The sequence below is a fragment of the Perca flavescens genome, chromosome 5, assembly GCF_004354835.1.
Source record: "Perca flavescens isolate YP-PL-M2 chromosome 5, PFLA_1.0, whole genome shotgun sequence".
In the NCBI taxonomy this organism is placed as follows: domain Eukaryota; kingdom Metazoa; phylum Chordata; class Actinopteri; order Perciformes; family Percidae; genus Perca; species Perca flavescens.
The window spans coordinates 12860038-12874794 of record NC_041335.1 but is presented as its reverse complement, the minus strand read 5'-3'; the positions used below and the strand labels follow the sequence as shown (position 1 = coordinate 12874794).

General features: G+C 41.7%; 1 protein-coding gene across 1 annotated transcript; it reads right to left on the bottom strand.

The window, feature by feature from the left end:
* Window positions 1-2107: 2107 nt before the first annotated feature.
* Window positions 2108-14730, bottom strand: LOC114555111 (TBC1 domain family member 10A). Its single transcript, XM_028577236.1, has 9 exons — window positions 14000-14730; window positions 12534-12633; window positions 10751-10858; window positions 10236-10342; window positions 9325-9439; window positions 7481-7546; window positions 6869-7058; window positions 6622-6776; window positions 2108-4708 (listed from the first exon to the last, which is right to left on the bottom strand). The coding sequence occupies exons 1-9, from the start codon at window positions 14179-14181 to the stop codon at window positions 4202-4204; spliced, it is 1530 nt and encodes a 509-aa protein (XP_028433037.1). The 5' UTR covers window positions 14182-14730; the 3' UTR covers window positions 2108-4201.
* Between the last annotated feature and the right edge of the window lie 27 nt (window positions 14731-14757).

Below are 14757 nucleotides of genomic sequence, written 5' to 3'. Positions count from 1 at the left end.
CTGATAATATAAAATAAATAGTAATTGTAATAATAAAACAATGATTCCGAAATCACGTACAACCTGCTGCCTTGTCTTGTAACCCCTACTCAGAATCCCTGATGGCCAGAGGGCAACAGCTGCAGCTCACGCCTTGCCGGACGATTAGAAACAAACGAGTTGGCAGGCTTTCGGAGGTCATCAAGGTAGCAATTTGCAATGAACTCTTTCAAGCCTGAGGCAAAACCTTCAAATATCCCACACCTCTAGGTGGAGAAAAGAGGCATTTGGCAGTTCAAACAGTGAATTAAGAAAAGAATAGCAAGCTGTTATTAGTCTAAACGAAAGGTAAGACCAGAATTGACCTCTTTGGCTGGGGTGTGGGTGGGTGGCTGGGGGCGTCAAAGGTCAAATATTTGTGTCATGAATAGATACACTACAGTGGCTTCACTATCTTTTTTTCATTTGCAAATATACACCAGACCAGCGACTCCCATTTGATAAGATTGTTTTACCATTTAGTCCTATCTGAGCTGATAGTTTTGACGGTGCAGAATTAATTACACAGCGAAGGAAGAGAAAATGTATCACTGGAGTCTAAATTCCATCATTATACATAAAGTGATAGGGAAATTTAACTAATCATCATGCATTTAGGAAGCTCATGAATCTCAGACCCTACTTTGGTAACCACTGCTGTCTTCAGTGGTTCTCAAACTTTTTTTTAAAGATACATTTCCAGATTTTTGGGAAATATCATGAATTGCCTTTTTCTAAGGGGTTAGATGAGAATTGGGATACCACTCTCGTACCTGTACGCTGCATGGAGCGAACAGCCAGCTAAAGACTGGATACAGGGGTAACAGCTAGCCTGACTCTGTCCAAAGGTAACAAAATCCACCTACCACAATTACATAATCTCCAAAATTTGCGAGAGAAGTCTAGGATTTCTAGGATTTCATACTTCCTTCTGCTTTACTATTGGAAAGTACACATTTCTTAAGCTTATGTGATTTATTCTTCCAAATTAAATCTAGAAACATTTTATTTAGGTCTGTGGCTGTTAAGTAATTTACAAATAAAGATAAAGATGGATACACAAAGCAAGATGATAGGCCCTCTGCTTTTGAGAGGAGAACTTTATCCAGGATAGACAAATCCCTTTGAAGCCAAATGTTAAAAATTGTTTTAGTCTGTTTGGAAAATTTAGATGTTCACATTTCAACATATTCAATCTTAAGGCTTTAGTGCGTAACTTTTTTATATTAATTAACGTCCGTTACATTCAAGTCATTGCCAAATGAGTTGATAACAAGCTAATTAAGACTATCAGCTCCACAAAACTTTCTCTGTATTTCTCAGCTTGGCTGCGTTCAGAAGATTGTGACATCTGGCGACTTTCGCAAGCAGAAAATCAAGTGAAGATAGTTACCTCTTCTGAAGAGTCCAATGACGGAAGGCTTGTATCATGTGTGTGTGTTGTCATTACTTAGAATTCCTCATGGATGGCGACAGAAACTACGCAATATAGCTTTAAACCTGAAGCATCAGAGAATTGAGGCTAAGCTAACTGGCTGCTGGCTGTAGCTTCATATTTATCATACAAACAGAAGAGTGGTGAAGAGTCCATTTTTTATCTAACTCTCGGCAAGAAAAGACAAACAATGAGCAAAATAAACAATAAACAAATAAGCGCAAAATGAGTGCATATTCCAAAATGTCAAACAATTTTTTTTATACAATGGGACCCCTTCATGGCGATTTGTTTTTCATGGCAACTTTCGGCACATCCACATGATACAAGCCTTCCGTGATCGCACACCACCCCCACCCCTCCTCCATGCAGTTGCTAGTTTTTCTAGAGTTTTGTTCAAAGGTTAATCTTAACTGAGGACCAAGGTTTGATTTTGTCTATAACTGTTGATTTAATTTTTATGATGTGAAACATGAAAAATCTACACAAAAAATGGAATTGAACACATCTCTTTGAGAGACCCGAAGGTGCCACAGTACCATGCAGGTAAACCACGGCTCCATTTCAAAGTGATGACTCTGGAGCTCCATCTGGTGGTGGAAACAAGGCCTTTACCCAACTTATGGTAATCAATAAAACATGCAACACAAATGGTTTTAAGTTGGCTTTAAACACAAATTTATTTGTAAAATTGAAACTCATGATGATGCGTACTGCCTCTTGGTTGTTAAACATCTCTTTTACAACCCTAATGTGAATGGTAAAATAATACCAGTCCGTCTTAGAATATAAAAAACAACACTTTTACTAGATTTTTCTAGTGTTACAAATGTTGATTGAGGGTATACTGTCCGACACTTCGAATGATTTAGAGATGTCTCCAGTGCAGTTTCTGTAACTGCTCGACAAAATATAGCATATCACATTGAAAATAGATTTCAATACAAAACAAATTGTTATTTTACATGTTGTATCTACACAATGAGCATTAAATTAAAATGTAACATCAGCGAAATGTCAGGTGTGTAATATAAGCAACTAAAAGACTATTGCATACAGGCAAGTGGCTGCTTAAAAATGAGTTATTCTTTTAAACAGCATTGCTTTTTATTTCATAACTGACCCAACAAATGCATCTTTTAGCAGACTTTTTTTTATATTAATTATATACACAAACACTTCTTACACGTGTGCTTGTCAAAACTCGGACTGTAACAAAAAATAAAAATAAAAAGATTGTCCAATATGTTTTGAAGAAAAAAAAAAAGCCTTGCAACCACTGCATGTCTACATATCTCCCAAAGAAATGAGCCAGATTTTCAACAGAGAAATGCCTAAAAAAAAAATATATATATATATATATATATATATATCCCAAAGAAATCTTGAAATGAATCCCTCTCGACTGTACTAACAGAATACGCTTGGTCACAGGTAGCGGTCGGAGGTCATCTCAAAACAACAGTCTTGATCTGCTTTGGAAATTCTAGCAAACATATTTTTAAACAAGACCTTCTTTGCTCCAGTTGGATATTTGAGCAAAGCCAAGCGGAATGTCGGCACCGTTTTTGCGGTGATTTGCACTCACTCGCTGTCCGAGAAGTCACAGCAAACACATGCACAAATACATACATCACACAGATTTGCAATTGGCAAGAGACAGCTTTTAGACCGACAAGCTTTTAACAAGGCAGGAATGGGTCATGCTGTTAGGAATGTCCAGTGTTCTCCTCTCTGCTGCCAGAGCAACATGAATTACTGCTGCGCTAAAGTGGCTGGAAGTGCCTGGCACAGGGAATATTGGGAGTTAAAACATCAATTCTACGGACTCTGAAAAAACACAAAAAAAACAAAGAGCTTTTGTGCACTAGCAGGGCATGCATGAAAAACACATTTCATGTTTAAACTGGTCTTTCAATAAATAGCACGTAGGAAAAGGACTTGCAGGAACACAGTGTGGTGTGACTCAATCTCCTGGATTCAAGAAAGAGGATTTTCAATTAAAATTTAAGAATATAAAGCATGATAAGTAATGAAGTGTCCTTACTGAAAGAAAGAGAAAAAAAAAAACGTCAACTCGGATTAATACCTCCCAAAGTTAGTGAATCCTGAAAGGAATCCCACCCCTGCTGTGGTCAGCTTTACTAACAGGGAGTGTAACAGCATAAACCTCTGCCAGGCTGCCCTCTAGTGAACAAAACCCCCCATGAAATAGAATGGCTTAAGAAGTTGAAAAGCCTGTAGCTTGGACTTTCACATCCACTGCTGCACGGTATTACCCATGAACTTGATAGTGTTGAATTTGAGTGGAAATGTATAGAAAAAAAAAACTGCATAAGCTGTGGCACCTCATTGTTCTCTTAGTCCCATTTGAACCCTTGAAACCACACTGCTCTGAAGAAATGGCTTTGCTCACAATAACTCCGTAACACGTCTCCCTTGCGAACAGAATACTAAGACTTGCGTTCTGAATGAGAGCATCAACGGGAGGTAACATCAGCTTCATGTGGAGAAATGGCGTAAGCATCAAAATAGGTGTACACTTAGCAATGCTGCTCTAGTGTATACCGATAATATAGGCGAAATGGTGTCTAAAATTAATGAAATGAACACTAATCGGTCGAACAATGGAATAATAGACCTTGGCAAGGCTGGCTGATTGTTGGCCTAAGGGTGCTGGTGCTACTCACACACACACGCACACACACGCACACACACACGCACGCACACGCACGCACGCACACAGACCTACAGGTATGTATCCTGATCTGTGCTGCTAAGGCTTTGTGTGGATCGTTGCAGAGGAGATTCTTTGGCAGGGGGAAGGTGTGTAGGAGGCGCTTGCTGCTGGTGAGGTGGGTCTGTTTCAGTCTGTGGCGTCTCGCTGCTGACTGCAGGTGGAGCTGGTGGAGCTGATGGATCCGAGTGTGGAGGAGGTGGGGGGTCGCTGGGAAGAGAGTAAGGATTAGGGATCTCCATAATGGGCTGGGACTTCTTAATGCTCCTCTTCTTCTTGCTTTTCCTCTCCTCCTTCCCCTTCTTCAGCTGCGGGGTGGGCTGAGGCACCTCAAGTACAATGGTGGGGTTCTGCTGGAGGTCCTGGCGTCTCGGCGGCTCGGCCAGCATGATGATCCGAGCGCCGTGCATCCTCGGGGGGGATTTGAAATTCAGCTCTCCGCGGTTCTTCTTCCAGCGCTTCAGCTGGGTGTGATTCTCCCTTTCCACGTCTCGCGCTGTCACTGGCACCTCCAGAACCTGCGGCAGGAAGAGACACGTCATTAGGTCACAGCTGGAGTCATGTTCATTTTCAACAGATAGATCATTTTCAAAAGGAAATCTGCAGAGAAAAAGAAAAAAAATGACCCTCAAGCTGGAAAATACAGTAACACAGTATGTTCCTTCCACGTTTGGCCATTGTGTTAAAAATGTGGACTTCGTCAGCAAATGCCAAAGGGCCTTTGGGCTGGTTTGGATGCATGGTCACCCACACTCAAGCCAACCCTTCATGTAAGAGGCGGTATTGTTAGCCTGGACAGAGACTCACATAAAGCTTGACACAGGAACCAGACACTGACCAGCCAGCACTCTGCCCAAGTTGTCTCTGCATCACTTCAAATCACGCTCTCAAGAGCCTCTGCTGTTTCCTCGGCTGCATTTCTAAACAATCCCTGTTCATGAGCGCCACAACCCTCCACTACATCTTTAAAAAGGATGATTCCAGTGAAATAGGACTTCTTTTCAATAACAAAGACTTAATTTCTCAAGCAAACTGCAGTAAAAGACATAAACAAAACTGAGTTTATGCAAGGCAAAATATTATCTAAACCCCCCCTCAAAATTGAGTTTTTTTTGTCATATTTTGTAACTGATTAAACACAACACTAACTGCATGACCCATATAGCCTCCTTAGGTAGATTTAGGTAGTTTATATGAATAAATAGCAACCCAACAACTGAAAAAAAATACATACTAAATATATAACAAATGCACTTCAACGTGTGACAAGTCAGTTGGTGAAAATCCTGCAACGGAAGAATGTAATTTGGGTTGTAGTTTTTTTTATGGCTGGATCCGAATATAATAAACATTTTTGGATTCAAATACTGTATTTTCTTTTTTAAAAACGTGCATGCAGGCTGGATTCACTTTGGTGTTTTATCGGGATTACGCCGCTAGCCGTTGGCAAATTTTTGCAGCACGATATCGTCCATCTCAGCCAAGAACGGAGTAATGTTGAGTTCCAAGCGAGCAGTCTGATGTGTGTAGAGGTCTGTATGGTTACACTGTAGCAGCCTGGTGTTGTTTTTAGGCGATTTGATAAAAAGGTAAAAGGTAGTACGGCCGCGCATGATGACAATTCTCTAGTGAGGCACTGGCTGAGCATGCATTCACAAACACTGCGTCGGTCGTCACTCGCCAGACAGTTTCAAAGTTTTTTATATCAGAAATATGAGTTTCTTTCAACCAAATTACCCAAAAATAACTTGGGTGTAGGTTGTATGGCAGCTATACAACATTCTTTGCAGGTAAAATTAATCATTATCTCCACTGAATTTTGGGTGTTTTACTCAATTTTATATAGTTTTTTTTTTGTGTAACTGTTTCAAACAGTTTGAAAACCGTCTCCTGACTAAACGTTGACATAAACTGTGATTCCCTCAACATCCTCTGATTTAAACTACGAGTCAAAATAATTCATAATTTCTGTATAATGTCAATGTAAATTAGGTTTATGGACTATAAATTAAAAAAGCGTTGAAAAAAGTGACAAAAAAAAGTTTTTAAAAAAGCGTCAAAAAGAAGACCAACAAGTTCCTGGTGGACGGGCGGACAACCCAGGGGTTAATCCTGCAAGGGAAATTACAATTGTTTTCACTCTGTTAGTTACACACAGGCCTGAAATACACACATGCACAAATGGAGAGATGTCAGAGTGAGGGGGCTGGGGCTGCCCATGGACAGGCGCCGCAAGAAGTTGGGGGGGGTTCGGTGCTTTTGGAAATACTCAACTAATTTTAACTACTGCAGCTGGTAGAGATTGAGAATTTCATGCATGGACAATTAAGCAGGGTGAATGTTTGCCAGCAAGTGCCTTGTAGCACGTGCATTGTGGTTAAAGACTTGGCTCCCTTGTCACTACACCATGTTGCTGCTCCTGTGTGGTTACCTCTCGGACGAGGAAGCCCTCCTGCATGTATCGAGGCTCTATGGCCCTGAGAAGCTCCATGGTTTCATACTGTCCCTGGCAGGCCTTCAGCTTCTCCCGGGTCCCCAGCATGCACTTCAGCAGCACCAAACCAACACGCAAGATTATCTTCACTCCTGCGAGAGGAAGAAGAGCCAGGTGATTGAGTACTAGTGCCATCTGGTACATCTGGTACCACTGCAACTACGCCGCGATAAGCCATTGTTACCGTCACAGAGGAACATGTCCCAGACGCGCAGCACAGAGGCCCAGGGCAGCGTCCTGGAGAAGGCACACATGAACCACTCAGTCATGTAGAGGATTGGGTCGATCTTGTGTTTCTCCAGATGGCGGTAGGCTAGCGGGGAGACGCGGCGCAGCAGAGCGAACAGGATCTCTCCATCTAGCTGTATAGCTTCCTAAAAGAGACACAGGTAGGAAAGCATTAACAGAGAAAACAAAGTCCATTGTACTCTGTTGTCAGGGCTGAAACCCGATATGCATGTCGAGGTCAATAAACCGGTCTAAAACGCATCATGTTGCTGTGTTGATCCAAGGAAATGTTTCATTAGTATGTCTGGTTTCCATTTAAAATGGATTACATGATAAGATAACAATAATGTTGAACAGTAACCACCAGGCTAAATGTTGTAAGCAAGTTATCCAATGACACATTGTGGTCTGACAAAAAATGCAGCCAAAACCCAGTTAGATAATCTGGATTATAGTTGTAACCGCAAAGTCAGATGAAGTAATATTTTCTCTTGATTCATTTCCAACACCTGGTGATGTCATCTCGTGTGTGTGTGTGTGTGCGTGTGTGTGTGTGTTTCAGTCTCACCAGGCCAGGACTGTAGTAGCCAGGAAGGTACTTCTCACAAATTTGGACCAGCCCCCAGAAGGCATCCTGTGGAAAAACATACAGATGATGTCAGGAAAATGAGAGGAACTGTTCATTTACCGCACCTTTACATGCGAGGAAAGTTAATACTGGACATTTATTACTTTGACTATAGAAGCTAAAATCTAGCCATTTATTTTATTCTGCCATAATTTGCACTTTGGATGTGCAGCATAACATAAAAAAGGTGAAAGACCAAATAATTAGACTTTATAGACAAGAACTGTGAAGTTACCATTAAAAAGGTCCTATGACATGCTGCTTTTTGGATGCTTTTATATAGGCCTCAGTGGTCACCTAATACTGTATCTGAAGTCTCTTTGCCGAAATTCAACCTTGGTGCAGAATTACAGCCACTAGAGCCAGTCCCACAATGAGCTTCCCTTAGGATGTGCCATTTCTGTGTCTGTAGCTATTGAGGAGGAGAGAGGGGGGGCAAGATGGAAGGTGGGGGTGTGGCCTTGACCAACTGCCACTTTGCTCGTTTGAAAGCCATGATGTCTCTCTCTCATGGGTGGGCCAAATTCTCTGGGCGGGCAAAGCAGAGAAAGGGGAGGTAACCTTGCTCCTTATGACCTCATAAGGAGAAGATTCCAGATCGGCCCATCTGAGCTTTCATTTTCTCAAAAGGCAGAGCAGGATACCCAGGGCTCGGTTTACACCTATCACCATTTCTAGCCACTGGGGGACCATAGGCAGGCTGGGGGAACTCATAAAATGAAATGTTCATGCCATGGGACCTTTAATAGTAATTAAATCACCAGTACAAACTCTACCACTAAGGTGGGTCACATTAGGACACAAAAGTCAATCCTCTACACTCTGTTGATGTTCATCGTATACCAGTTGGTTGGTTTTAATTTGTTACTGCTACTGTTCTTTAATTATGCAGTTTGTTTGCATATTTTACAGCATTTCAGAGAACTTTCCCCTTGACATCTGAAATAATTTTGCATTTTTTAAGTACAATAAACTTGCCTCTTTTGGTTTTGTCATGTTCCTTCAAAAATTCACATTTCAAAGAGATATTGGCAGAGATCAGTAGACGACATCTACAAACCTAAAACAACTAAGCTTGGAATGCTAAACTGAATGAAGAAATCTACACCATTGATGTATAATAAAACCTGGATACAGTACTTTTGGTTAAGCGTTCCACTAACTTAAATGGGGATACAATTATTTAATCATGCGTCTCTTCTAGACTTTCCAAATGTTATGGGACCAAATAGAACAAATTCTGATAGTGAAACGAGTGATTTTGCTAGGGTTGTGACGCTCAAACAAATATATATATCTACTGATTTACAGACGTCTCACTCGCCATGTAAGTAGTATTTTTGGGCCCCATGACATCACGTGTCGGAAGTTGTAATTCCACCGTTCGGCCACTATGCCAAATTGGGTACAAAGCCCGGCACACTTCCTAGGGGCCTGATCTACACCCCCAAAAAAAGTCACCATGGCTGCAGTGTGCAATGTTCTAACTATTATTCAGTCTCTGGAGCAGCTCCAGGACTTATCTCCAGATGACATCATCTTTGCAGTTTGTCCAAGGTCAGAAATTTTATCAGGGCTGTAAAATATGATTAAAAAAGAAAGCATGTGTGAGATTTACGGGTGGATTTTACTTTTAAAAGACCAAAATATTAACAAGCCTTCAGAACTTGGCCCAGACAACCAATAACTCCGGAGCCAACGCAGTATTACAAAGCCTGCCAACAGATGGTGACACTCACACCGAACATGGCGGTTTATATGGTGTTTGCGGTGGAGGGACGTACCTCAGCAGGCATGTGCATAAGCAACACAGCAGCGATTGGAGCCTGAGCCTGGCAGTATCCCTCCTCTGGTCTGTACAGAGTGTAAGCCTTAAGAACACGGAACAGGTCCTGCTGCCTGCGGAGCGTCAAAACACCAATGCAGACAACAGTTAAACTATCAAGTTGATTGTCAAACAGGACCGGGGTCATTATTTCCCAGCGTGCAAAGTCACATCATGTCTAGTTTGGATCGACTGAAGTACATTTCCAGGATAATTGCCAGCCTGATGTCCCTCACCTTCCGCTCTCTGTGTGCTGCCGTTCTCAAACTCTTGTTCGTTTCAGGAAACAACAACAAACTTCGAGCTAGCAAGCTACACGCTGAAAATGGCTAGTTTTGAAGAAAATTTGGTTTGTCCGAGGAATGATTGTAAAGAGTTACAAAGAATATGTTTACGGCATTTACTCTCTAACTAACAAATGGCGTGGGGTTGCTGTGGACGACGTAGACATGGCAATACACTGGTAAGAGCAAGTTACAATTAACCATGTACAGTATCCAGTGAATTTAAATAGCTCACTCACGTTACTGTATTGTGTGAACAGTTAATTTAATATTGTATGTGGCGTTTCCTTTTGCAGGATGCAAATGTGTCACCAAAACAAGTTCCTTCTCGCCTCTGCAAATATTAGTATTTGTAGAGGCGAGAAGGAACTTGCAAATACTAATATCTGCAGAGGCATGGTCACTGGGTCAGGAGCTTAGCGCCGCCCAAGATGATTGGGATTGGTTTAAAGAAATGCACACAACCCAGAGCGTTTTTTTCCCCCCCTTAATCCCAGAATGTATGTGTGGTGTGGCCAGACCTTACTCCACAGCGCTGTGGAGATAGGTCTGGCAATGCGAGACTACATCATGTCAGACGGCGTACCCGTGTCCTCCCCGTGACACAAACATCTCATGGAAAGGAAACTGCCGATGGAGGTCTTTTTCAATCACATCTATCCATTTGGGGTCCCCTGGCTGGCTGTCCAGCTCCTGACAAAAACACATGGAGAAGACTGTGAGATCTCTGTAGGACACACTAACAGCATGGAGGGCAATGTGCTTTCAAATGTAAACAATTAAGAACGTGGATATTCTCTAAAGTTGACTCAACAAAGAAATACTTCTTTCTTTAAAGGATGTGTATTTCACTACGCTGAATATTAATGAAAGCTTTATTGTTAGCTATTAAAAGCATTTCATTTTACATTTTGAACTTACTGAACCAAACAGGAATTGGCTCCAGCCCTTTGTAGAACACATCAGGATTCTCAACCAAAGAACTAACACTGCTGGCCACAGTTTCAGTTACAATTTCAAATGGAATTTAAAAATGAAATGATCCCAAAATACAACATAAAAGAAGCTGCAAGGAGGAAGTGAAAGAGAAATCTCTCTGACCTGAAACTTTCCTTGGTTCTGCTCTTTCTTCACCTTCCCCCCTGACAAGAAGAGCCATGCACGGCCTCGGAGAGAAGGAGGAATTCCTTTCTGGCACCGCAGCCTTACCTGAGCCACAGAAGAACAAGGGATCACCAAATCATGCAGGACACAAAGGGAATTAGTTTGACAATGGCTTTCCACAAGCCAAGAAACGCTGGTACAGTGTGTACAGTCAGTGGTGAAAGCTCTAGACCCGTCACTTGGTATTGGTTCCTTTTTTTTTGTGAAATGCAGTTAACAGTTCAAACCACTGAGTAACAGCTCACTGTCTACTGTGAAAAATGCTATGTGGCCACTATTTGTTCAAAGACATAAAAAAAAAATGTAACATCACTTTAGAGGGGCCTTACAGCTAATGCCTACCATCCACTAGAAGACTGTGAAAAGACTAAAGGGTGACACTATCTCACATCTAAAGACAATCATGTCAAAGAATTTTTTTAGACATTGACTAGAAGATTTTACTACCAAGACTTCAAACTTAGGATAATATCAATCACGTTTGATTTTGGGTGTACTTCTAGATGGAAAAAGACTGACTTAAGACAGCTCGGAATGAGTTTTATGACCACCTCAGACCAAACGATTGAGACAATGGGAGCACGTCCCAACTCTAGCAAGACTCTGGATTTCATTCCCAGATTGGACATTTGTCTGTGACAGTGGAATCGCTTGGAAAGTCGTTTGGTGTAAGGTCGGCATAAGGTAAGGTAGGATTTCATATCTACTTAAACCAATTTTGGTCAAAGATACCTGGACACTGACTGCATTATTCACGTGCACATTATAATCACTTAAATTCTACCGAGATATTTAACTTTTTTGCTTGGCGTTGCATCTCAATGGAAGTGGAATATGGTGGCCTTAATGGACCCAGACTCTATGTAGTTACTATGTACAGTAGTGAACAACTATAAATTACCTTGGAATACCTCAAGCATAACTTGGGCCAGCTGTCCAACCAGCTTTAATCTTTCATATATAGAGTCACACAGAGTTGAACTGACACTGATGTTGTTTTGACTTGCATGACCATTTCTGGATTATTTTGTCTGTTTGTTTCTTATACGAAGCTGGCACACTTCCCCAAAGAGAGACTGCTGCAACATTATTGTAAACTGAAGGAGCACAATAAGGGAATCAGAAACCCTGACCTCGTCAGGTATGGGACAGGGTTTTGCAGTTAACTACCCCGTTTCTTCTTCTCATAAGGTGCTTTTCGCTCTGAAAAGCTTTCTTGCATTTGACCTCAGCTATACTTTGTAGTCAAAGCACCTTTATTATAGGGCTGTCTCATAGAAAGTCACTATAGCCCCACCCTGAATCTGAGACAGTCAATTTGTCACATGGGGAGATAATGGGATGGGTCGTGTCCTGCCCTGTTGCTGACTCATGGAAACGCTATGAAGTCGCAGCTCGGTGCTGAATTGCTGAGAGCGTTTCACACAAAAGCAGCTAGGCAAGTGAAGCTGCAAATAATGTGTCCACAACAGCCTAGTACTTGCATTCAAATACTTTGGCAATGCCATTTGCCTTGTCTGATCATGTATACAATCTACTCAGTCAGGACGGAATAACTACTGCCTAAAGTCAATAGTGGTAAAGCTGACATACCGGCTCTAGAAAACCTTCAGAAAGAAAATGACCAAATTCAGATGTGGCCTATCCCCATGGCTAGCACCATACAAGACAAACAAGCCACTTGACATTTTGTGTTATTGAGATAATACTTGGTGTTGACCTTATTGAATCTCTTGATCATCCACTTGTCCCAGTGGCTGAGCATGTCGAGCCACTTCACCTCTCTTTGCCGGAGCACCTCTGGGGGCAAATCCTGAGCTCTGGGGACACAACGGAGAAAGGAAGAAAGAAAGAAATGTCATAGTTTTTTCACCAAATGAGACTGAACATCTTTAAAAGAAAAGAAAACTTCCACATCATCTTCCTGCATGTACCATTAGATCCGCGTGGGTGGCCATCACTCGTATGCAGTCAGTAAACGGAGTCAAAATTAACTACAAACCTTGTTTTGAGGACTATAAAAGACAAACTCAGATCTGGCCGATTTAATAGCAAAGCCCATTTAACATCAGAGAGCTTCAGTGAGGATTTGACCGTTTTATGATGTAAATCAACTTTAAGCTTTTACAGGCAAGAACAACTAGGGACTGTCACTGCACATGATATTCTCAAGAAGAAAAAAAGAAAAGGTAGGCAAGTCTAAGCTACATTATGAATGAGGCCTTATGCTTTACTAAGGTATGTAATTATCCCATGAGCGCAAGTCTGTAATTGTAGGTTTTGAACCTCTTCAAAGAATGCTTTTTTTTTTTTTTAACTTGGGACAGCCCTCTTTCAGTTAAAAAAAGAAATATGTAGTGGAGGATGTTGGGGATCAGTACAACAATATGTGATACTCCAACTTCAGCTTCTAAAGACCTTAAAGCAATGATGAGTTACTTTCAATCACTGCCAAACAGTGCAAGTTAAACCTGGGTTTGTGATCAGACCACCTATAAAGCTGTGAGCCAAAAGAGGCCCTCTAGTAACGGGGCACCAGAGCTGTGGCTCCAAGTCTGCCAAAACTCCAGAAAACAGGGAGCTCCCAGCCAGTGCTTGGCACAACTCCTTCCACTATTTCAGTGCTGCAATGTGGGCTTAAGGCCCCCAGTTAAAAAGGGAGGGGGGGGGAAAGAAAGGCCTTCTTATAAAAAAAAAACACTGCAACTTGCCTCAAAAATGTATGAATAAATTGATTCAAATGAAAAACAAACAAGACGGCGTGAATTGCTTTCCCCCCGCCCCCCCCCGACACACACACCACAAAAGACTGAGTAGTAAGTAATACATCTATGACAAAATGGTTTACACGTCGGAATGAAGAATCATGCTACATGTTATCTCTCCATTTCCATCCTTTTATGTATTTGCCATACTCTGTGACGCAAACACTGGGCATAAAAAGCACTTGGTGCCACGCAGCTGGTTGGGAGCTGTTGTGCAAAGGCACCAAGACAACAACACTAACACAACGTGTGGTATGTCATCATCAGAACTGATAGAACAGAGCCTGCACTACATGTTTGGCTCAAGCGGATTAAAAATAAAATAAAATAAAAAACGTACCTCCCATATTTTAGTTAGCTGAAATACACTAGCAAGACAACACAGATGAAGTCATCATTTGTACAGTTGAGAGAAACTTACGACTCCTCAGTGTGCTGCTGTGCCCCACCAATGAATCCATATTTATCGGTTTGTCTTTCGCTGGTGAATCCGTTGATCTCGGAGTCTGATCCCAAAGAGCTTTCATCGTCGAGGTGACTGCTGCTGATAGTCCGGATACTCCTTGTGTCCACTGATTGACGACCGTTCTCTATTTTGGCCATGGTAGCAAGAGAGCTAGCTGGCTAGCCAGGATAGCTAACGTCAGCGAGCTTGTTGACAGCCCAAAGTCAGAACTGCTCCTCTGCATATGTTGTCGAACTAAACCGCCTCGACGCCATGATTTCTCGACGCGAGTTAAACTTCCCAACTACTGTTATCTCTAGAACTTAAATGCGATCTAACGTTACAACCAAATATATTGTGCGTTCGATAACGTTAGCTGTGTAAACTTAAAATGAACATTTAGATTTAACAGTAGCTAGCTAATCGTGGGGTTGCTAACGTAAAGTTAGCCTTAACTGCTAGTGCCAACACAAACTATTTGTATTAGCTACGATACCGACCCTACCTTCAATAAACTACTGCTGTTTCGTCAGCTTGTCTTTCATAGTTAGCCAGTAACTATGTCAGCTGGTAAACAGACTACTTTATCATTAACAAACGCTGTCCCCGCTGTTCTGTCATCCCGAGTGTGCTGGACAGATTTATAGCCTTGTTCTGGGTTGGTTTTACTTACAGTCTTATGTCACGGTTACCCCTTGTGGCTGCCTTAGGAAGTACATCTTATGTCTGGAAAT